Source organism: Procambarus clarkii, chromosome 56, assembly GCF_040958095.1.
Source record: "Procambarus clarkii isolate CNS0578487 chromosome 56, FALCON_Pclarkii_2.0, whole genome shotgun sequence".
Classification (NCBI taxonomy): Eukaryota; Metazoa; Arthropoda; class Malacostraca; order Decapoda; family Cambaridae; genus Procambarus; species Procambarus clarkii.
Genome location: NC_091205.1, coordinates 27,265,378 through 27,287,894, shown reverse-complemented (window position 1 = coordinate 27,287,894; position 22,517 = coordinate 27,265,378). Strand labels below are relative to the sequence as shown.

Sequence of the window (22,517 nt, the reverse complement as noted above, 5' to 3'; positions counted from 1 at the left end):
AATTAGAGAAAATATATTAATTCAGGAAAACTTGGCTTATTAGGCAAATCGGGCCTTGCATAGTAGGCTCAGAAGTGCGTTCTGGCTACTAGGTACGACATATATATATATATATATATATATATATATATATATATATATATATATATATATATATATATATATATATATATATATATATATATATATATCCCAAATACTTTACTAAAAGCAATGTATTACCGAATACTGTGAGCTATCACAACATTTAACTACGGCAGAAATGCATACTCTTTCTGAATTTAACATGTGACTGTAGTCTGTCCACTGTCTTCTACTGAATGGTTTGTGGGAATAGCTAAGCATTTACAAATCGAATGAAATTAGTTTAATACAAATGCAGATTTCGTAGCTCAGAGAACATTCAGATTCAGTTCTTAAACCTATTATGTAACGCTGAAATCTTTACAAAACTTCCCAGATGATGAGGAGTTTGGGGTTCAGAAAGAACTAAAATGAATTTCAGTATGCATTGAGATGATGATGATCTTAAGCTATTATTAATATGTGTCAGGAGAGTGTAATATTTGTTTGCATTTAAATTATTTTAACATTTTATTCATTGTTCACATACATTCATGATAGCGCAACTTATATTTATACATATCGCTAAATACTATATACACATATACAAAACATAAATATTTCAAAAAACAATTAACCCTAAATAGTGATGCTTGGTGATGGATGTTGCAGCATATATTGTGACCTGCATCTTGATGTTGAAGGTTATGTTGCGGTCCTGCATGATGGTGATGTATTTAATTTTAGGCAAATCGTGATGGTGCTGTAGCTCATGGTATGTCTACCTTAGATGATGTTGGAGTTTATTATATGTCTACTCTTGATGGTGCTGTAGCATATGCTGTGGCTACCTTAGATGATGTTGGAGTTTATTATATGTCTACTCTTGATGGTGCTGTAGCTCATGGTATGTCTACCTTAGATGATGTTGGAGTTTATTATATGTCTACTCTTGATGGTGCTGTAGCATATGCTGTGTCTACGAGTAATGGTGCTGAGGCTAATATTATGGCCATTTCGTGAAGGTAATGTTGTTGTCAAACGAAGTGTTTAAGCTTACGTTTTCGCCATCTGTGATGCTCAAGTTCAATAGACGTTTGGTACTTTGTTGTTGTTATCAATAGACCTAAATGGCGCTCTTGATAACATGGAAATTATAAACGAGATAAAGTCTCGAATAATTAAATTATTTTAGGAAATATGAGAGACTTAAGCTCTGTAGACGCACTCAGCCGTCTGTTGGACAGGCACGAACTTTGAGAACTCGACACCGTTCTTCTTGAAGACAGCGGCACACTTCTCGACGGCGGGTCCTGAGGTCTGGGGGGTACGGGAGTACACGAAGCCGAACTCTGACTTATAGTTGTCGGTGGTGACGCAGGAGTAGACGCAGGAGTAGGTGTCGTAGTCAGTCTCGATAACCTCATACGGCGAGGCGAACACTGAGAAAAGGTGGGATTAAAGAAAACGTTTTAAAATATAGCCTTCCCTTCGCATATAATCTATCTCTATCTATCTATCTGTAAAGTTTCTAAATGCCTCCTTACTTAGGTTTCTAAATGACGTTCTAACGTTTGCTAACGTAGAGAACGCTACTGTCGCTATATAAGGGAGCCGGTCGGCCGAGCGGACAGCACGCTGGACTTGTGATTCTGTGGTCCTGGGTTCGGTCCCAGGCGCCGGCGAGAAACAATAGGCAGAGTTTCTTTCACCCTATGCCCCTGTTACCTAGCAGTAAAATAGGTACCTGGGTGTTAGTCAGCTGTCACGGGCTGCTTCCTGGGGGTGGAGGCCTGGTCGAGGACCGGGCCGCGGGGACACTAAAGCCCCGAAATCACCTCAAGATAACCTCAATATCTCAAGATATACAATATATATGTACCTCAGAAATTAGTTACGTCCACTCACAGGTCCCTTGCTCGTATCGTAACAGATAGGTAGTTTCCCTTCATTGTGTACTGTCTCCTTGGTCTCCTGTCACCTAGTCCCATTTCCATAACTTTTACACTTCCTCGTGTTGAACTCTAGCACCCCAGTGTTGAACTCCAGTTGTACTTGCGGGAGTTAAGCTCTGGTTCTTTGGTCAAGAGCTTAACTACGAAAGGTTTAGCTCCAGTGTGTGTTTGTGTGCATTTATATATTTACTATTTGAGCCTGCAGAATCGAGCTATTAGCTCTTAGACCCCGCCTCTCTAACCAACATATTTTTCTCTTTTATATCTACTTCATATATTCCTAACACACACACACACAATAAACTGTTTAACACGGGAGGTACGCGAACAAGGGGATACAGATGGAAACTGAGTACTCAAATGAGCTACAGGGTCGTTAGAAAGAACTTTTTCAGTGTCAGAGTAGTTAACAGATGGAATGCATTTGACAGTGATTTGAATGGAGGCTGACTCCATACAGAGTTTCAAATGGAGATAGGATAGAGTCCAGTATGCTCAGGAATCTGTACACAGGTTGATTGACAGTTGAGAGGCGGGCCCAAAGAGCCAGACCTCAACCCCCACAAGCACAACTAGGTGAGTACACACACACACACACAGATGATAGATAGAGCCCAGTAGGCTCAGGAATCTGTTCACAGGTTGATTGACAGTTGGGAGGCGAGCCCCAGAGAGCCAGAGCTCAATCACCGCAAGCACCACTAGGTGAGTACAACTAGGTGCCTTCACACACACACACACACATATTCCAAGAAAGCAGCCCGTAACAGCTATCTATCTCCCAGGTACCTATTTACTGCAAAATGAACTGGAACATCAGGGTGAAAGAAACTCAGCCACTCAGAAATTTGTTTCTGCCTCGGCCAGGAATCGAACCCAGGCCCTTAGGACTACGACCCACGAGCGCTATCCACTCAGCGGCGAGGGCCCCCACGTGTGTGTTAATTTTCAAGTACAAGGAATAACACAGAAATTAATAAATTATGTTTGAGAACTTATACACACAGATTTAAAAAAGGGAGCATCAATGAGCATGTGGGCAAGACTTACCTGAAGGAGCATCAATGAGCATGTGAGCGGCTGGGAACTCCTTTGTTGGGTAGATCTTGAAGTCAATCTTCAGATATTCTCCCTTCGGGTTGAAGCCGGCGGTGGTCACCTTGAAGCCGTAGTCACTATCGGAATAGTCATAGTTGGAGTGGATGCATCGAGTCACCGGCTGATAAGGGTTCTCGATGATGTGGGTCTGGTACCAACGGCCAGCGTACTGCAGAGAAAATGTTCATAGCACATGAGCATGGTATCTTTATATATTACAGGGGAAAATTATATACTGACTTTTTCGCAAGTTGTTGATTTTAAAAACCATCAATACACACCTTCCTGAGGTCGAAGTTGTCCTGGTTGGCAACTGAGGCACATTGGCCAGGAGAGACGAAGCTTGGAATACCGTCGGCGGCAACACAGGCCACGAGGGCGGCAGTGAGGACCGTTGTGAACATTGTGAGCGGATGGCGGAGACTGATGTTGGTGGGGGTTACTGTCCTTGCTTATATAAGCGCTGCCTGCGTCCTCAACAAAAAAAAAAGTCATGAGTGCATGCCAAGTACGTCTTGTAACTGAATTATACCAAAGTGTTTTAATTATATGTCTGTCATTATTCACTGTAACTATGTACTACTTTGTTGTAAACAATATTTGGTAAAATTACATGTATAAATAAACGAGTTTGAGTCGTAAACAAAAATTATTTTATGAATTTTGGGCATCTTCAGAGGCGGTGAGGAAGGGGGACATAACTAGCTCGGGGGGGGGGGGGGGGGGGTGGAGAACAGCCCTCTGGCCAACCTCATATAAAGGGCGCACCTCCCTCCGGTAAACACTTAGAAGTCGCTTCTGCCTCGCACCATGAACTCGCTGGCCATCCTGCTGGTCCTCGTGGCCGCCGTCGCTGCTGACAAGATCCCGGACTTCGTGGTCCCCGGCCAGTGTCCTACCGTCGACGAGAGCAAGTTGTGGACCGAACAGAAACCTAACCATGCCAACGTAAGTTTTGGGAACTGACTGACAAGCGGTTCATGTCTGTGTAATAATACTCGAGTTCACATCTTTAGGATGAACAAAAGTGTTCATTTTAAATTTTTAAAGTAGTAATTGTTGCCTATGAAGACCTGTTCCTATATTGTAAAATGTCATGTCACATACACAATACAAAATACAATATAATAATACATAATATGTTTACGAGTTGTGACGAAAACATTGGTCCCTTTCAACATAAGCAACATGGTATTTCTTTTGCAGTATGCGGGCGTCTGGTATCAGTTCGCTCTCACCAACAACCCCTACCAGTTGATTGACAAATGCGTCAGGAACGATTACTCCTTCGGTAAGAACTGTTACGTTATCTAATCGCTTGCCGAAACAAAATAGATCTATGTCATAATAATATTCGCTACTAAATAGCTGTTATTAGTCCTGACAAATAATTTAATGCTAATGTATTTGTTACAGATGGAAGTCAGTTTGATGTGTCATCAACGGGCGTGACTGCTGACGGCAGCCTGTTGAAGCGCAACGGGAAGGTGTACCCCAACCCCCTCGGTGAACCTCATCTCACCGTCGACTACGAGAACTGTAAGTAGCAGCAGCAGCTCCTGATCTCAGTCATGTCAGAGAGTAGCCGTTATATACGGGAATTGTTAATAGTTTATTGCTAATATAATACAAAAAAATAATGAATTATTTGCTATTTTTATATATAAATACATCGTGATCTTATATGCTCATGTATGGTAGAGTGCTAGTGAAGTTACTATGTGTTGTACAATGTGTTTCCTCCCGTCAGCCTGGGCCGCCCCGTACGTGATCCTGGACACGGACTACACCAACTTCGCCTGCTTGTACTCCTGCCACAGCTACAACTTTGGTTATTACTCCGACTTTGCCTTCATCTTCACCCGCTCCCCCAGCCTAGCTGACAAGTTCGTGAAGCGGTGTGAAGCTGCCTTCAAGAGCATCAATGTTGACACTTCCCGCTTCATTAAGACCGTCCAAGGAACGTCGTGTAACTATGATGTTCAAAAAACTCTCTAAAAATATTAACCTCTCTGGTTTGCTGATAACTTTCCACGAAATAAGTTAAATATCAGCGAAAGATGCTCACAGGAAAGCCAGACACTGAGACGTGAGCATCATTAGAGACCAAATGATTATGTTTGGCTGAAAGTGATATTGACCGTGTACATACCTGATAGCGCAGTATATATAAATATATATATATATATATATATATATATATATATATATATATATATATATATATATATATATATATATATATATATATATATATATATATGTATCGTATATAAAATTCATGCACATGTTAACCCTGAAATAAACTCTAAGCCTCGAAATAAGTTATACAAATAAATCTTTAAACATTTTGTTGATATTTAGTGGCCTTTTATATGTTCTTTAGATGTGACATAGCGTGATAAAAAGATACATGAGAAAAGTGTATAGCACAAAGATCTCACTGACAGAAATATTTAAGGTTATTTCATTATTTAAGATTAATACTACTAGTCAAATGCCTTTAGATTTTAAATTGTCTGTTGAATTGATCAAAACCTTTTCATTTAGTATTCAGATTTGATATTCAAACAATTTTAAATAATTAGATTTGTTATGTCCTAAACACAACGGATGTGATAAATTTGTGGAAACAAAAATATAATTCACAGACAGAGGAACAAAGACAAAGAAAGAGAAAAGGACTCAAAAAGGGGAAACTAAGAGAAGTGTAGAGAAGGGAGGAAAGAGGAAGAGGAGCAGAAAATAAGTAAGAGGTGGAGGGACAGAGAAAGATAAAGGAGTTGACGAGTAATATATTCGCTTTTATACATAAATAAATGATAACGAATAAGTGTATGTAAACATCGCGTGCATACAAGGTTCATAGTGAGTAAAAAGATAGAGAGTGATTCGAAACATAAAATCTAAATAATTGAAACACTTTAAAACCGGCTCATAGGGATGTAACAAACTGAGAATACTAATTACAAGAGCTTGTAAATAAACAGAGATAAATGCGACAAAAAGTAGCAAAAATAACGGATACCGTTTACAAGAAGAGGAGAGTTGTAACATAAAACCAGCAACTTGCCCCGCCTGGAGGTAGGGAGGGGAGCTGCTGGTACACTGGAACACTCAATTAAAAAAGGGCCGAGCACCGTAATGGCAATAGACCTCCACTGCTTCTTATAATGGTCGGCGCTTTGTTGGTTAAGAGAGAACAGCTTCCATGATAAGTCTTTGATAACTTCCTTGATAACTTCCTTTAAAGGAGTGTTGGAACCTCGATAGCATTATTGACTTACCTTTTTTAGTCCTTCAATATGTAGCCAGTCAACTTTACAATGGTATATAATTTAGATCACGTGTTTATGATAAGGAGTGTGGTTTTAAGTTACCTCGGCTGTGATGGTGGGTCCATCTCGTTACTGTTGGCTGTGATGGTGTGTCCATCTCGTTACTGTTGACTGTGATGGTGCGTCCGTCTCGTTACTGTTGACTGTGATGGTGCGTCCGTCTCGTTACTGTTGGCTGTGATGGTGTGTCCATCTCGTTACTGTTGACTGTGATGGTGCGTCCATCTCGTTACTGTTGGCTGTTATGGTGTGTCCATCTCGTTACTGTTGGCTGTTATGGTGCGTCCGTCTCGTTACTGTTGACTGTGATGGTGCGTCCATCTCGTTACTGTTGGCTGTTATGGTGTGTCCATCTCGTTACTGTTGACTGTGATGGTGCGTCCGTCTCGTTACTGTTGACTGTGATGGTGCGTCCGTCTCGTTACTGTTGACTGTTATGGTGGGTCCATCTCGTTACTGTTGACTGTGATGGTGCGTCCATCTCGTTACTGTTGGCTGTGATGGTGCGTCCATCTCGTTACTGTTGGCTGTTATGGTGGGTCCATCTCGTTACTGTTGACTGTGATGGTGCGTCCATCTCGTTACTGTTGACTGTGATGGTGTGTCCATGTCGTTACTAATGGTTGTGTTGGCGCGTCCTTCTAGTGACTATTCGCTTTTATGGACAGATGGGGATTAGGGTGGAGAGAGGGGGGGGGGGCGGGAGTGGGGATTAGGAAGAAAAATGGGGGAGTTGAGAGGGAAGAGGTGGAGAGGCGGTGGTAGAGAAGATGGTAATTATGAGGAAGAAGGGGTATGTTGTCAGAACTGACTATTTCTACTGCAGCTGCAAATTACCTAAGCACCATAACTGCCATAACTGCCCATTGCTCTCACAAGTGCTACTGCTGCAACGCGTGAACTATTACCTGTCAAAACTCACCATTCTGCAGCTACTGTTAACACACGGGCTGATAATTATCCAGTTTTACTGATATTTCATAGTTCCTTTAATAGGATCGTCGAATTCAGTACACGAAGAGTCTACCAGCTTTTACAGAATTAAGTTTATTATCGCTTATTTAATTTCGGGAAAACCAAAAGTTAAATTGCTATTATTTAATATATAAACAAAACTGCGTATGTTAGTATAGATTAATTAAGACATTACTGGTAGAATTTGTGGTAATATTAATTACAAATAAAATATATAGAGAACATTACATTATCATGTAGTCTGGAATCAGTTTTAAATGTACGACTTCATTTGCATACATACATTTGCATACATACATTTGCATGTATTAATTTGCAATGCAAGATTTCCTTTATTAACAAACTGAGCAGTACAAGATTACATGTATTAGCGTAATGCACAAAGGGAATATGTTGAAAAATGTATACTCTTAACAATGATTTATGTAGGGGATGAAAACATTAAAGTCAAATTTTTGTCACATTTTATTTATTGTTCACATACATACTATAATGATAGCGCAATTAATATTTATATATTCTATATACACATATACATGTTTTATACATACTGTAAGTTAAGATTAAAAAGACAAGTCACCACTTTTGGTTCACATTCACAAAGTTCCATAGAACTTGATGTTCCAGCTTCATCACCCGTCGTGACGCTAAAGCTTATCCCTCAAGTGTGATTTACAACCATCTTTAATATAACAAATATGCATTTATATTTGTATTCAATAAAAAAGGCCTACACAACACATTATTGTATTGTGTAGGCCTTTATTGGGTATTGGGTTATAAAGGTCTACAAGTGTTCCTCAGTTTCACTCACAAATATGTAGATAGAACAATCCACTTTTAGACATGTAAAGACGAATTGCGTCAAAGTCAAGTCAGGGTGACGCACTTAACATGATGGAATTTAAAAGCGAATGACGGACTAATCCATTTTAGATCATTTTAATATTTCAGAGCCTTAAGCTCTGTAGACGCACTCAGCCGTCTGCTGGACAGGCACGAACTTTGAGAACTCGACACCGTTCTTCTTGAAGACAGCGGCACACTTCTCGACGGCGGGTCCTGAGGTCTGGGGGGTACGGGAGTACACGAAGCCGAACTCCGACTTGTAGTTGTCGGTGGTGACGCAGGAGTAGACGCAGGAGTAGGTGTCGTAGTCAGTCTCGATGACCTCATACGGCGAGGCGAACACTGGAGAAACAAAAATGCTGCATTAATATTTGAAAATTTTGTTGTAATAATTCTTAAAAAATATCCTTGCAAACAATCATTAACAGTCTCCAAGCAATCACATGCAACATTAGTGTATAAATTAATTGTATTAATTAACCAATGATTATGAAGGCTCTGCTCGACCCTGGAACCATCGACCTCGCGAGTAATATATTTATATGTATTTATATACACCTAGTCATCATTTGTGGTATAATGAAGTTAGTCATTTATCAAAATCTTACCCGAGGGAGCATCAATGAGCATGTGAGCGGCTGGGAACTCCTTTGTTGGGTAGATCTTAAAGTCAATCTTCAGATATTCTCCCTTCGGGTTGAAGCCGGCGGTGGTCACCTTGAAGCCGTAGTCACTATCGGAATAGTCATAGTTGGAGTGGATGCATCGAGTCACCGGCTGGTAAGGGTTCTCGATGATGTGGGTCTGGTACCAACGGCCAGCGTACTGCAGAGAAAATGTTCATAGCACATGAGCATGGTATCTTTATATATTACAGAGGAAAATTATATACTGGCTTTTTCGCAAGTTGTTGATTTTAAAAACCATCAATACACACCTTCCTGAGGTCGAAGTTGTCCTGGTTGGCAACTGAGGCACATTGACCAGGAGAGACGAAGCTTGGAATACCGTCGGCGGCAACACAGGCCACGAGGGCGGCAGTGAGGACCGTTGTGAACATTGTGAGCGGATGGCGGAGACTGATGTTGGTGGGGGTTACTGTCCTTGCTTATATAAGCGCTGCCTGCGTCCTCAACAAAAAAAAATCATGGGTGCATGCCAAGTACGTCTTGTAACTGAATTATACCAAAGTGTTTAAATTATATGTCTGTCATTATTCATTGTAACTATGTACTACTTTGTTGTAAACAATATTTGGTAAAATTACATGTATAAGTAAACGAGATTGAGTAGTAAACAAAAATTATTTTGTGAATTTTGGGCATCTTCAGAGGCGGTGAGGAAGGGGGACATGACTAGCTCGCGGGGGGGGGGGGGGGGGGGTGGAGAACAGCCCTCTGGCCAACCTCATATAAAGGGCGCACCTCCCTCCAGTAAACACTTAGAAGCCGCTTCTGCCTCGCATCATGAACTCGCTGGCCATCCTGCTGGTCCTCGTGGCCGCCGTCGCTGCTGACAAGATCCCGGACTTCGTGGTCCCCGGCCAGTGTCCTGCCGTCGACGAGAGCAAGTTGTGGGCCGAACAGAAACCTAACCATGCCAACGTAAGTTTTGAGAACTGACTGAAAAGCGGTTCATGTCTGTGTAATAATTACTCGAGTTCACATCTTTAGGATGACCAAAACGTGTTCATTTTAAATTTTTAAAGTAGTAATTGTTGCCTATGAAGACCTGTTCTTATATTGTAAAATGTCATGTCACATACACAATACAAAATACAATATAATAATGCATAATATGCTTACGAGTTGTGAAGAAAACATTGGTCCCTTTCAACATAAGCAACATGGTATTTCTTTTGCAGTATGCAGGCGTCTGGTATCAGTTCGCTCTCACCAACAACCCCTACCAGTTGATTGACAAATGCGTCAGGAACGATTACTCCTTCGGTAAGAACTGTTACGTTATCTTACCACTTGCCTAAACAAAATACATCAATGTCATAATAATCGTCGCTACTAAATAGCTGTTATTAGTCCTGACAAATAATTTAATGATAATTTATTTGTTACAGATGGAAGTCAGTTTGATGTGTCATCAACGGGCGTGACTGCTGACGGCAGCCTGTTGAAGCGCAACGGGAAGGTGTACCCCAACCCCCTCGGTGAACCTCATCTCACCATCGACTACGAGAACTGTAAGTAGCAGCAGCAGCTCCTGATCTTAGTCATGTCAGAGAGTGGCCGTTATATACGGGAATTGTTAATAGTTTATTTGCTAATATAGTACTGAAAAATAATGAATTATTTGCTATATTTATATATAAATACATCGTGATCTTATATGCTCATGTATGGTAGAGTGCTAGTGAAGTTACTATGTGTTGTACAATGTGTTTCCTCCCGTCAGCCTGGGCCGCCCCGTACGTGATCCTGGACACGGACTACACCAACTTCGCCTGCTTGTACTCCTGCCACAGCTACAACTTTGGTTATTACTCCGACTTTGCCTTCATCTTTACCCGTTCCCCCAGCCTGGCTGACAAGTTCGTGAAGCGGTGTGAAGCTGCCTTCAAGAGCATCAATGTTGACACTTCCCGCTTCATTAAGACCGTCCAAGGAACGTCGTGTAACTATGATGTTCAAAAAACTCTCTAAAAATATTAACCTCTCTGGTTTGCTGATAACTTTCCACGAAATGAGTTAAATATCAGCGAAAGATGCTCACAGGAAAGCCAGACACTTAGACGTGAGTATCATTAGAGACCAAAAGATTATGTTTGGCTGAAAGTGATATTGACCGTGTACATACCTGATAGCGCAGTATATATATGTATATGTATCGTATATAAAATTCATGCACATGTTAACCCTGAAATAAACTCTAAGCCTCGAAATAAGTTATACAAATAAATCTTTAAACATTTTGTTGATATTTAGTGGCCTTTTATATGTTCTTTAGATGTGACATAGCGTGATAAAAAGATACATGAGAAAAGTGTATAGCACAAAGATCTCACTGACAGAAATATTTAAGGTTATTTCATTATTTAAGATTAATACTACTAGTCAAATGCCTTTAGATTTTAAATTGTCTGTTGAATTGATCAACAAGTTTTCATTTAGTATTCAGATTTAATATTCAGACAATTTTAAATTAGATTTATGTCCTAAACACAACGGATGTGATAAATTTATGGAAACAAAAATATAATTCACAGACAGAGGAACAAAGACAAAGAAAGAGAAAAGGACTCAAGATGGGGAAACTAAGAGAAGTGTAGAGAAGGGAGGAAAGAGGAAGAGGAGCAGAAAATAAGTAAGAGGAGGAGGGACAGAGAAAGATAAAGGAGTTGACGAGTAATATATTGTATTTTATACATAAATAAATGATAACGAATAAGTGTATGTAAAGATCGCGTGCATACAAGGTTCACAGTGGGTAAAAAGATAGAGAGTGATTCGAAACATAAAATCTAAATAATTGAAACACAAAAAAATCGGCTCATAGGGATGTAACAAACTGAGAATACTAATTACAAGAGCTTGTAAATAAACAGAGATAAATGCGACAAAAAGTAGCAAAAATAACGGATACCGTTTACAAGAAGAGGAGAGTTGTAGCATAAAACCAGCAGCTTGCCCCGCCTGGAGGTAGGGAGGGGAGCTGCTGGTACACTGGAACACTCAATTAAAAAGGGCAGAGCACCGTAATGGCAATAGACCTCCACTGCTTCTTATAATGGTCGGCGCTTTGTTGGTTTAGAGAGAACAGCTTCCATGATAAGTCTTTGATAACTTCCTTGATAACTTCCTTTAATGGAGTGTTGGAACCTCGATAGCATTATTGACTTACCTTTTTTAGTCCTTCAATATGTAGCCAGTCAACTTTACAATGGTAGATAATTTAGATCAGGTGTTCATGATAAGGAGTGTGGTTTTAAGTTACCTCGGCTGTGATGGTGGGTCCATCTCGTTACTGTTGACTGTGATGGTGCGTCCATCTCGTTACTGTTGACTGTGATGGTGTGTCCATGTCGTTACTAATGGTTGTGTTGGCGCGTCCTTCTAGTGACTATTCGCTTTTATGGACAGATGGGGATTAGGGTGTATAGGGGGGGGGGGCGGGAGTGGGGATTAGGAAGAAAAATGGGGGAGTTGAGAGGGAAGAGGTGGAGAGGCGGTGGTAAATATGAGGAAGAAGGGGGTATGTTGTCAGAACTGACTATTTCTACTGCAGCTGCAAATTACCTAAGCACCATAACTGCCATAACTGCCCATTGCTCTCACAAACGCTACTGCTGTAACACCTGAACTCCTGTCAAAACTCACCATTCTGCAGCTACTGTTAACACACGGGCTGATAATTATCCAGTTTTACTGATATTTCATAGTTCCTTTAATAGGATCGTCGAATTCAGTACACGAAGAGTCTATCAGCTTTTACAGAATTAAGTTTATTACCGCTTATTAAATTTCGGGAAAACCAAAAGTTAAATTACTATTATTTAATATATAAACAAAACTGCGTATGTTAGTATAGATTAATTAAGACATTACTGGTAGAATTTGTGGTAAAATTAATTACAAATAAAATATATAGAGAACATTACATTATCATGTAGTCTGGAATCAGTTTTAAATGTACGACTTCATTTGCATGTATTAATTTGCAATGCAAGATTTCCTTTATTAACAAACTGAGCAGTACAAGACTACATGTATTAGCGTAATGTACAAAGGGAATATGTTGAAAAATGTATACTCTTAACAATGATTTATGTCGGGGATGAAAACATTAAATCAAATTTTTGTCACATTTTATTTATTGTTCACATACATACTATAATGATAGCGCAATTAATATTTATATATTCTATATACACATATACATGTTTTATACATACTGTAAGTTAAGATTAAAAAGACAAGTCACCACTTTTGGTTCACATTCACAAAGTTCCATAGAACTTGATGTTCCGTCTTCATCACCCGTCGTGACGCTAAAGCTTATCCCTCAAGTGTGATTTACAACCATTTTTAATATAACAAATATGCATTTATATTTGTATTCAATAAAAAAGGCCTACACAACACATTATTGTATTGTGTAGGCCTTTATTGGGTATTGTGTTATGAAGGTCTACCAGTGTTCCTCAGTTTCACTCACAAATATGTAGATAGAACAATCTACTTTTAGACATGTAACGATGAATTGCGTCAAAGTCAAGTCAGGGTGACGCACTTAACATGATGGAATTTAAAAGCGAATGATGGACTAATCCATTTTAGATCATTTTAATATTTCAGAGAGACTTAAGCTCTGTAGACGCACTCAGCCGTCTGCTGGACAGGCACGAACTTTGAGAACTCGACACCGTTCTTCTTGAAGACAGCGGCACACTTTTCGACGGCGGGTCCTGAGGTCTGGGGGGTACGGGAGTACACGAAGCCGAACTCCGACTTGTAGTTGTCGGTGGTGACGCAGGAGTAGACGCAGGAGTAGGTGTCGTAGTCAGTCTCGATGACCTCATACGGCGAGGCGAACACTGGAGAAGCAAAAATGCTGCATTAATATTTTGAAATTTTGTTGTAATAATTCTTAAAAAATATCCTTGCAAACAATCATTAACAGTCTCCAAGCAATCACATGCAACATAAGGAAATAAATTAATTGGATTCATTAACCAATGATTATGAAGGCTCTGCTCGACCCTGGAACCATCGACCTCGCGAGTAATATATTTATATGTATTTATATACACCTAGTCATCATTTATGGTATAATGAAGTTAGTCATTTATCAAAATCTTACCTGAAGGAGCATCAATGAGCATGTGAGCGGCTGGGAACTCCTTTGTTGGGTAGATCTTGAAGTCAATCTTCAGATATTCTCCCTTTGGGTTTAGGCCGGCGGTGGTCACCTTGAAGCCGAAGTCACTATCGGAATAGTCATAGTTGGAGTGGATGCATCGAGTCACCGGCTGGTAAGGGTTCTCGATGATGTGGGTCTGGTACCAGCGGCCAGCGTACTGCAGAGAAAATGTTCATAGCACATGAGCATGGTATCTTTATATATTACAGAGGAAAATTATATACTGGCTTTTTCGCAAGTTGTTGTTTCTTAAAACCTTCAATACACACCTTCCTGAGGTCGAAGTTGTCCTGGTTGGCAACTGAGGCACATTTACCAGGAGAGACGAAGCTTGGAATACCGTCGGCGGCAACACAGGCCACGAGGGCGGCAGTGAGGAAAGCTGTGAACATAATGCGTGCTTGACTGAGACTGATGCTGGTAAGATTCTCTTCTTGCTTATATATGCGCAGCCCACATGGGGTAGCAACAAAAAAAACATACACCATGAACTGCATGCCACCTTCGACTTGTAATAGAATTAGATGAAACTTTTGTTACTATAAGTCAAACTATTTTCGTAGCTTAACTATGAACGTCTAGGTTGCATATATAGTATAGTAAAATTGTAGTACAATTATACGTGACTGAGAAGTAAACAAAAATAATTATGGGCATCCCTAGAGACTGTGTTGGGGAGGTGGGGTAAGGATGAGGAGAGGGGTGGCAGCCCTCTGGCCAACCTCATATAAAGGGCGCACCTCCCTCCAGTTAACATTCAGAAGCCGCTTCTGCCTCGCACCATGAACTCGCTGGCCATCCTGCTGGTCCTCGTGGCCGCCGTCGCTGCTGACAAGATCCCGGACTTCGTGGTCCCCGGCCAGTGTCCTACCGTCGACGAGAGCAAGTTGTGGACCGAACAGAAACCTAACCATGCCAACGTAAGTTTCGAGAATAGACTGACAAGCGGTTCATGTCTGTGTAATAATTACTCAAGTTCACATTTTTAAGATGAACAAAACGTATTCATTATATATATTTTAAAAGTACTAATTGTTCCTTAGGTTTTTATATATATATATTAACATTTTATGTCACATAAGCACAATACATAGAATTAATACTTAATTAATATATCGACCGTGCACTGAAAAATTGCTTGCTTAAAAATGTTATTTCTTTTGCAGTATGCGGGCGTCTGGTATCAGTTCGCTCTCACCAACAACCCCTACCAGTTGATTGACAAATGCGTCAGGAACGATTACTCCTTCGGTAAGAACTGTTACGTTATCTTACCACTTGCCTAAACAAAATACATCTATGTCATAATAATCTTCGCTACTAAATAGCTGTTATTAGTCCTGACAAATAATTTAATGCTAATTTATTTGTTACAGATGGAAGTCAGTTTGATATAACATCAACGGGCGTGACTGCTGACGGCAGCCTGTTGAAGCGCAACGGGAAGGTGTACCCCAACCCCCTCGGTGAACCTCATCTCACCGTCGACTACGAGAACTGTAAGTAGCAGCAGCAGCTCCTGATCTTAGTCATGTCAGAGAGTAGCCGTTATATACGGGAATTGTTAATAGTTTATTGCTAATATAATACTGAAAAATAATGAATTATTTGCTATATTAATATATAAATACATCGTGATCTTATATGCTCATGTATGGTAGAGTGCTAGTGGAGTTACTATGTGTTGTACAATGTGTTTCCTCCCGTCAGCCTGGGCCGCCCCGTACGTGATCCTGGACACGGACTACACCAACTTCGCCTGCTTGTACTCCTGCCACAGCTACAACTTTGGTTATTACTCCGACTTTGCCTTCATCTTCACCCGCTCTCCCAGCCTGGCTGACAAGTTCGTGAAGCGGTGTGAAGCTGCCTTCAAGAGCATCAATGTTGACACTTCCCGCTTCATTAAGACCGTCCAAGGAACGTCGTGTAACTATGATGTTCAAAAAACTCTCTAAAGCATTAACTTCTCTGATTTACTGATAACTTCACGTAAGTGAGTTAAATATCGGTATAGGAAGCTGACAGGGAAGCGAGAGAGTTAGAGGCGTGAGTAGCACTAGAGATCAAATTATTATATTTGACTGAAAGTGATATTGACCGTGTACATACTTGATAGCGCAGTTATATATATCTATATATATAAATATATTGTATATAATATACATATACAAGGAAAAATCCATTTTTAACATGTAAGTTAAGAAATAAGTAATGATCATGAAAATAAATCCTCAATCATTATGTTAATCTTTAATATAAGTAATGGTGACCTACTTCTGATTCCCAAGAAATCTGTACATGATGACCACGTCAACCGTTTCCATCATATTATAACATGCAGCTTCCTCTGATAGCACAATATTTCAGACAATTTCACAAGCAACTAATTTAATCTCTCAAGCTACTTGTTTTGCTTCATTCTAAGAGACTGAAAGTCAAGTTCATATTTGCACAACCTTGCTTACCAGGTCTTGTTAGTTGGGTAGACGAGCAGAGATAGTGAAAATTTTATGTAGAGTATAGTCTCGGGGTTTGTTCCTTATGTTCCTGTTGTATACTCTGATGTTTCTTTCCTTGTGTTTCTGTATTCTCTGATGGTTCGTTCCTTATGATCTTGTATACTCTGATGGTTCGTCCCTTATATTGCTGTATACTCGGCTGGTTCGTTCCTTATGTTTCTGTTGTATACTCTGATGGTTCGTTCATTATGATCCTATATACTCTGGTGGTTCGTCCCTTATATTGCTGTATACTCAGCTGGTTCGTTCCTTATGTTCCTGAATGCTCTGATAGTTCGTTCCTCATGATCAATATAGTATTATAAAGCATTCTAATTATTTTAGCTGGGTTCGAGGAAACAATCATTTTGTTTCACCAAGCTATGATGATGTGTATACGTGAGCTGTGATGTACATCACAGCTCACGTGTACCTGTGAGCTGTGATGAGCGTGAAGACCACACTTTCAATATCAACAATAAGCTTTAAAATATGAATTTGTTATCTCCATTTGCATAAGTTTAAATGAATATTGATGCTCCGCAAATTAGTGAGTAAGGCAGGTCAGGATTATGGGAATGGGCGCAAAAACCTACCTTTCAACTCCCTGCTGAGTCGAGTTCGCTGGGTACTCGTTATAGGTGTACTAAAATGTGCAGACACACAGAATGTTTGGGCACAGATCGGAGTATTGAGTCTACGTGAAGCAGCTACAACGTTATGGGTAGCAGCAGTGTGGGTGATAGCTGTGTTGCCTTCAACAATGTGGGTAGCAACAGTGTGGGTGATAGCTGTGTTGCCTTCAACAATGTGGGTAGCAACAGTGTGGGTGATAGCTGTGTTGCCTTCAACAATGTGGGTAGCAACAGTGTGGGGTAGCAGTAATGTGGGTATCAATAGTGTGGGTATGTACTAGATAAATATATTATTTGCACTATGCAGCGTACACGAAATAAACAAAAAAAGTATAACAACTACATTTAGAGATAACAATAAATTGAAAAGGACATCCCAAAACAACGAAGCCTTACGACAGGCCATATATTACCTACCGTACTATATGTAACCAGATCACATAGGTCAGTCAAGCAGGATGATTAAAAAAATATCAGTATTTATGCTCTAAACTGGTGCATGATGTTCACTATTAACTAAATAATAACTTACTACGGTTACAGCATTAATGACTAATCACCCCTGACGCTCCACCACGGTAGCAATACATAAATACACGAGTATCAGGTCCAAGTAAGCTTTTTCAGATAATAAAATAGATTCCAAAGGGATAGAGTAGCGAAGGGTGTTTCTTCTCTCCTCAATAGCTGGGTACTAGGCACTTTTATGGACGGTAATCATTGTTGGATGTCTCAATAAATATTAGGCATCGAGCACCCCAAAATTAAACTCATTCTCAAGGCAGATAATTATACACATTGTTGCCTGATTGTTATTCCAGGAAGGTATATTTCTTTCTGTATGTCGGTGCAACGAGGGATTATTGACTTCTCTAACTGTATGGGGGATTTATCTCTAATCAGTTGTTGTATCTGTAATTCTCGTTCTGCCTGTAAGATTACTGTAACTAATGTGTACAAGGTTTTGTAGACTGTGTGATGCATGAGGTGTACAATGGGTTGTAACAGGTGTACAAGGAGCTGTAACATGTGTATAATTGGCTGCAACAAGTGTACAAGGGGGCTGCAATAGATGTAAGAAGGCCTGCAACATATGTACAAGGGGGCTACAATAGGTGTACAAGAGACTGCAACAGGTGTACAAGGGGCTACAACAGGTGTACAAGGGGCTGCAACTGGTGTACAAGGGGTTGCAACTGGTGTACAAGAGGTTTGCAACTGGTGTACAAGGGACTGCAACAGGTGTACAAGAGGTTTGCAACTGGTGTACAAGGGGTTGCAACTGGTGTACAAGGGACTGCAACTGGTGTACAAGGGACTGCAACAGGTGTACAAGAGGTTTGCAACTGGTATACAAGGGGTTGCAACTGGTGTACAAGGGACTGCAACTGGTGTACAAGAGGTTTGCAACTGGTGTACAAGGGGTTGCAACTGGTGTACAAGGGACTGTAACAGGTGTACAAGAGGTTTGCAACTGGTGTACAAGGGACTGTAACAGGTGTACAACAGGTTTGCAACTGGTGTACAAGGGGTTGCAACTGGTGTACAAGGGGCTGCAGCAGGTGTACAAGGGGCTGCAGCAGGTGTACAAGGGGCTGCAGGAGGCTGGTGTGGTACGCTGCTACACTGGGTTCACTACACTACAATGGTTCTGTTGTGATCACAATCCAGTTGTGATCTGCCATTTTTATTCTTCTTATTATTATTAGCATATACTTATTTTTATTACCTTTTAGTCAATATATATATTATATAAGACAGTTTTTATTATATATTATACAAGAAAAATGATATTTTTACACATAAGAGCGGCTTCTTCCAGCCATAAAATTACGCAGCACATATTTTCCTTTATTTAACTGCAAATAAAGAGAAGTCAAGAAAATGCTGCAAGGCATGTCAGAAGATAATTGCATGGGCCAGAGCATGTGCTTGGTGGTGATTAAACAGGTCTATAATTGGTACCATCGGGATGGAAACGTCACGCGGAAAGATGGATGTGATGGTTTAGTTTAACATACCTAATAGTTGTTGCATAGAGATGAAGGAGGGCGCATGTGTGTGTGGAAAGTATTGCCGGTCTTACCAAAGGGCCTTCTTGAGTCTAAATGGATTATAACAATGATCGTATTTTAACTCACGTTACTGAATGTTGAATTTTGCAAGTCTAAAAATTGGAAAGATTCAGAAAGGTTATATTTCCTGAGATTACTGAAGATCACTCAAGTTAAAAGAGGTCCTTCGCGTATCCGCGGTAACAAGTCAGGCTTCACACACACACACAAGACAATAATAGCACACAATTGTAAACAGGTGAGATGTGATATCATGGTGCATGAGCTGCAAGGTATGCTGCACAGTCCCGCTCCTGTAACAGGTAAGTGCACTACGGACTCACCATAGCCCGTCCTACTTGGAACTTTTTGTTCCAAGTAGTAACTTTTTTCATAAATTTTAACATGCTGTTCACTGAAAACGGGAAATTTCTCAAATATAAATTAATTTTATAATATATAAGCATGTTGTGCATATATAGGCATAGGTTAGGTTAGGTGTTTAGGTTCTGTTGGCAATTATTTGTATTTGTAGTACGTGGGTGAAGCATTTACAGTGTTGTGGTTCGAACAAAGGACGTGAGCGAAGCACTTGTTCCGGAAGTGTTCGGACGTGATCGGTTGTGAGTCGTGTGTAAACCGTTTTTCATCAATAAACAGGAGGTTTGGTGGGTGCAGCCCGTCCTCCAAACAAAGACCCAAAAGTGATTCCATGCACCCGCCAAACCCCCTGTTTATGAATGATAAACAGTTTACACACAACTCACAAATGATGACGTTCGAACACTTCCAGAACAAATGTTTCACTGACGAATTTTGTTCGAACCACAACGCTGTAAATGCTTCACCCACGCCAAATACAATTTTCACCCAAATACAAATAATCCCCAACACAACCTAAACACCTAACCTAACTTATGCCTATATATGCACAATAAGCTAATATATTATAACATTAATTTATATATGAGAAAATTCCCTTTTTGAATGAACAGCATGTTAAAATTTATGAATGCGTCTGTGGGGTCGACCGCTGGATGTAATGGACTTGTGTCGAGGATGAGTTGGGCGGGTGCATGGAATCACTTTTGAGTCTTTGTGTGGAAGACGGGCTGTCATATATGCTTCATCCACGTACTGCAAATACAGCCCGTCTTTGTATACAAAGATCCAAGCTTGTTAATCCAGGCGCCAAACTCCGTGTTTATGAGTGAAAAGCGGTTTACACACGACTCACAACTGATGACGTCCGAACACTTCCGGAACAAGTGCTTCGCTCACGTCCTCTGTTCGAACCACAATTATATAAATGCTTCACCCACGTACTTCTAATACAAATAATCTTCAACAGAACCTAAACACCTAACCTAACCAAACCTACGCCTAACTATACATACAATTTTTATGTATAATAATATTATTTATATATGTGAAGAAACCAATTTTTAATATAATAAAATTTATGAAAGCACCTGGGGAGGACGGCCGCTGCTTTAAACAGCCTGGTGTGAGGACGGGTTGGCAAATAACAATAACTGTTAACAGAACCCAAACATCTAACCTAAATTAACCTTAATTATTCCACACAATCTAGCCTAATATTACCTTAAACCTAAAAAAAAAAAATGAATACAGAGAATGTTCAAATTAACGAATACATCATTAGGGTTGACCGGCACCAGGGCGACCTTAGCCTGAGGACAGGTTGTTAGGATGGTTATCACGAGATATCAATCGTGAAATTAGAAGTGATTTGACCTCTAAGGAAGCGTGATATCTTAAGTGACCCAAATATCCCGAGTAAGAGTATCTTTTTGCGTGCTTTAAAATTTCACCGAACCAAAGCAACTTTTACATTGGGTTAGACAGCATTAATGACAGCATTACAGTATGCCTGGCAACGCAGTTGTAACCCATATTCCCTACCTATGTAGTTCCAGTTACTACGACAAATCACAGGTAGTGTTTTCCTTCTGATAAAGAGGGAGACGTGTTGAGTGGAGAGTGAAGGGGTCGGGGGGATAATACTCCTGTTGGCCTCCGCACCGGCTTGTTGTACCCCCAACGGTGATCTATTGGACCGGGGTGCTTGGCCCTGCAGTCGCGTACCCCAGACACCAGCAGCTGTCACAACGTTATCTTGGTGAGTGTCTGGGTGGAGCCAGTCTTGTCCTCTCGTCCTGGGTGTAGCCTTCCAAGAAAATCTTCTTGTCGACATTTATTGAAGATGTTGTTATCTCCTATATGTAGTTATGAATGTTTCAATATTTATTTTATTATTGCAACAGCGACAGTTGCATGTTGCAATAGGCAACAGTTTGTTTGTGAAGGGTCAAACAAACTATGAATTAAATACAAACAAATCAACAGGAGCAGTAAATTTAGTGTCAGTATCTTAATACTCTACTTAATAGCGTTCTAACAAGCTATAACATTTAGTAAATCATTTGACGAAGACAAGACGTCAAATGGCTGGAAACTATTGAATGTCAAGTCCATATTCCATTACTTATATTACTGTGAGTTTGATAATTTCTTTGAATTATTTAGTTCACCGATTTCGTTCCGTATCCAGCAGCATATTAACAACAAGAGGGCAGCGACCCCGGCCCTTGTTTGCATTTCCTGCTTTTTATAGTTTCTGAGAAATGAAGACCAGTGTCGCATCTTATCATGGTCCGTCTTCCAAGAAATCGTTCTACATAGCTAATGGGAATTCAAGATTGTCAATTAGGAAGAAGAGGAGATAGGGCGAGGAGGAAGAGGTACGACGACGAGGAGGTTGGGCGAGGAGGAATTAGACTGACGGGCAAAAGGGGGAAGGTATGGACAGGGAGGGAGACAAAGGAGGGAAGGAGATGTGGGTGAAGGATGGGGAAGTAGGAATGGTGAGGGGGGAAAGGGGGGAAGATGGGAAGGGGGCTCTTACACGTCACCACGACCCCAGTATTGCCCCAAAGACTGCAACAGCGTTTTTTTTTGTCTTAACCGGCGCCTTTCTCAGCCTCTAGGTAGCCTATCTGTTTTATTTATTTAAATTTATTTAGACAATGTTTGTCTGTTTAGGACTCGTTTATTGGTTATTTTGAGATCATTGAGGTTTATTGAGATAATTTATTGAGATTATATCTGTTTTTTAACAACTAAAGTTTTTAAATTACATCTATATACTGAT

General features: G+C 40.3%; 6 protein-coding genes across 6 annotated transcripts; 3 read left to right on the top strand and 3 right to left on the bottom strand.

The window, feature by feature from the left end:
• Positions 1–575: 575 nt before the first annotated feature.
• Positions 576–3,531, bottom strand: LOC138353141 (crustacyanin-A2 subunit). The gene is made up of 3 exons (XM_069305980.1): positions 3,398–3,531; positions 3,069–3,285; positions 576–1,505 (listed from the first exon to the last, which is right to left on the bottom strand). Exons 1-3 carry the CDS (start codon positions 3,518–3,520, stop codon positions 1,273–1,275), a joined length of 573 nt encoding a protein of 190 aa, XP_069162081.1. The 5' UTR covers positions 3,521–3,531; the 3' UTR covers positions 576–1,272.
• Positions 3,532–3,905: 374 nt separating this feature from the next.
• Positions 3,906–5,467, top strand: LOC123770816 (crustacyanin-C1 subunit). The gene is made up of 4 exons (XM_045762980.2): positions 3,906–4,064; positions 4,323–4,407; positions 4,533–4,655; positions 4,867–5,467. The coding sequence occupies exons 1-4, from the start codon at positions 3,927–3,929 to the stop codon at positions 5,112–5,114; spliced, it is 594 nt and encodes a 197-aa protein (XP_045618936.2). The 5' UTR covers positions 3,906–3,926; the 3' UTR covers positions 5,115–5,467.
• Positions 5,468–7,876: 2,409 nt separating this feature from the next.
• LOC138353029 (crustacyanin-A2 subunit) lies at positions 7,877–9,360 on the bottom strand. The gene is made up of 3 exons (XM_069305666.1): positions 9,216–9,360; positions 8,887–9,103; positions 7,877–8,620 (listed from the first exon to the last, which is right to left on the bottom strand). The coding sequence occupies exons 1-3, from the start codon at positions 9,336–9,338 to the stop codon at positions 8,388–8,390; spliced, it is 573 nt and encodes a 190-aa protein (XP_069161767.1). The 5' UTR covers positions 9,339–9,360; the 3' UTR covers positions 7,877–8,387.
• Positions 9,361–9,737: 377 nt separating this feature from the next.
• On the top strand, positions 9,738–11,204 carry LOC138353028 (crustacyanin-C1 subunit-like). The gene is made up of 4 exons (XM_069305665.1): positions 9,738–9,882; positions 10,143–10,227; positions 10,353–10,475; positions 10,688–11,204. Exons 1-4 carry the CDS (start codon positions 9,745–9,747, stop codon positions 10,933–10,935), a joined length of 594 nt encoding a protein of 197 aa, XP_069161766.1. The 5' UTR covers positions 9,738–9,744; the 3' UTR covers positions 10,936–11,204.
• Positions 11,205–13,080: 1,876 nt separating this feature from the next.
• On the bottom strand, positions 13,081–14,559 carry LOC138353140 (crustacyanin-A2 subunit-like). Its single transcript, XM_069305978.1, has 3 exons — positions 14,422–14,559; positions 14,093–14,309; positions 13,081–13,826 (listed from the first exon to the last, which is right to left on the bottom strand). Exons 1-3 carry the CDS (start codon positions 14,542–14,544, stop codon positions 13,594–13,596), a joined length of 573 nt encoding a protein of 190 aa, XP_069162079.1. The 5' UTR covers positions 14,545–14,559; the 3' UTR covers positions 13,081–13,593.
• Positions 14,560–14,910: 351 nt separating this feature from the next.
• LOC138353139 (crustacyanin-C1 subunit-like) lies at positions 14,911–16,396 on the top strand. The gene is made up of 4 exons (XM_069305977.1): positions 14,911–15,072; positions 15,319–15,403; positions 15,529–15,651; positions 15,863–16,396. Exons 1-4 carry the CDS (start codon positions 14,935–14,937, stop codon positions 16,108–16,110), a joined length of 594 nt encoding a protein of 197 aa, XP_069162078.1. The 5' UTR covers positions 14,911–14,934; the 3' UTR covers positions 16,111–16,396.
• Positions 16,397–22,517: the final 6,121 nt, after the last annotated feature.

Excerpts from the sequence above, each read along its gene's own strand:
- LOC138353141 (XM_069305980.1), bottom strand. The coding sequence starts at position 3,520 with ATGTTCACAACGGTCCTCACTGCCGCCCTCGTGGCCTGTGTTGCCGCC. Across the intron at positions 3,286-3,397 it reads ACAACTTCGACCTCAGGAAG|TACGCTGGCCGTTGGTACCA; the intron begins GTGTGTATTGAT and ends TTTTCTCTGCAG. Across the intron at positions 1,506-3,068 it reads GCTCATTGATGCTCCTTCAG|TGTTCGCCTCGCCGTATGAG; the intron begins GTAAGTCTTGCC and ends ACCTTTTCTCAG.
- LOC123770816 (XM_045762980.2), top strand. The coding sequence starts at position 3,927 with ATGAACTCGCTGGCCATCCTGCTGGTCCTCGTGGCCGCCGTCGCTGCT. Across the intron at positions 4,065-4,322 it reads AGAAACCTAACCATGCCAAC|TATGCGGGCGTCTGGTATCA; the intron begins GTAAGTTTTGGG and ends TTTCTTTTGCAG. Across the intron at positions 4,408-4,532 it reads CAGGAACGATTACTCCTTCG|ATGGAAGTCAGTTTGATGTG; the intron begins GTAAGAACTGTT and ends TATTTGTTACAG.
- LOC138353029 (XM_069305666.1), bottom strand. The coding sequence starts at position 9,338 with ATGTTCACAACGGTCCTCACTGCCGCCCTCGTGGCCTGTGTTGCCGCC. Across the intron at positions 9,104-9,215 it reads ACAACTTCGACCTCAGGAAG|TACGCTGGCCGTTGGTACCA; the intron begins GTGTGTATTGAT and ends TTTTCTCTGCAG. Across the intron at positions 8,621-8,886 it reads GCTCATTGATGCTCCCTCGG|TGTTCGCCTCGCCGTATGAG; the intron begins GTAAGATTTTGA and ends TTGTTTCTCCAG.
- LOC138353028 (XM_069305665.1), top strand. The coding sequence starts at position 9,745 with ATGAACTCGCTGGCCATCCTGCTGGTCCTCGTGGCCGCCGTCGCTGCT. Across the intron at positions 9,883-10,142 it reads AGAAACCTAACCATGCCAAC|TATGCAGGCGTCTGGTATCA; the intron begins GTAAGTTTTGAG and ends TTTCTTTTGCAG. Across the intron at positions 10,228-10,352 it reads CAGGAACGATTACTCCTTCG|ATGGAAGTCAGTTTGATGTG; the intron begins GTAAGAACTGTT and ends TATTTGTTACAG.
- LOC138353140 (XM_069305978.1), bottom strand. The coding sequence starts at position 14,544 with ATGTTCACAGCTTTCCTCACTGCCGCCCTCGTGGCCTGTGTTGCCGCC. Across the intron at positions 14,310-14,421 it reads ACAACTTCGACCTCAGGAAG|TACGCTGGCCGCTGGTACCA; the intron begins GTGTGTATTGAA and ends TTTTCTCTGCAG. Across the intron at positions 13,827-14,092 it reads GCTCATTGATGCTCCTTCAG|TGTTCGCCTCGCCGTATGAG; the intron begins GTAAGATTTTGA and ends TTGCTTCTCCAG.
- LOC138353139 (XM_069305977.1), top strand. The coding sequence starts at position 14,935 with ATGAACTCGCTGGCCATCCTGCTGGTCCTCGTGGCCGCCGTCGCTGCT. Across the intron at positions 15,073-15,318 it reads AGAAACCTAACCATGCCAAC|TATGCGGGCGTCTGGTATCA; the intron begins GTAAGTTTCGAG and ends TTTCTTTTGCAG. Across the intron at positions 15,404-15,528 it reads CAGGAACGATTACTCCTTCG|ATGGAAGTCAGTTTGATATA; the intron begins GTAAGAACTGTT and ends TATTTGTTACAG.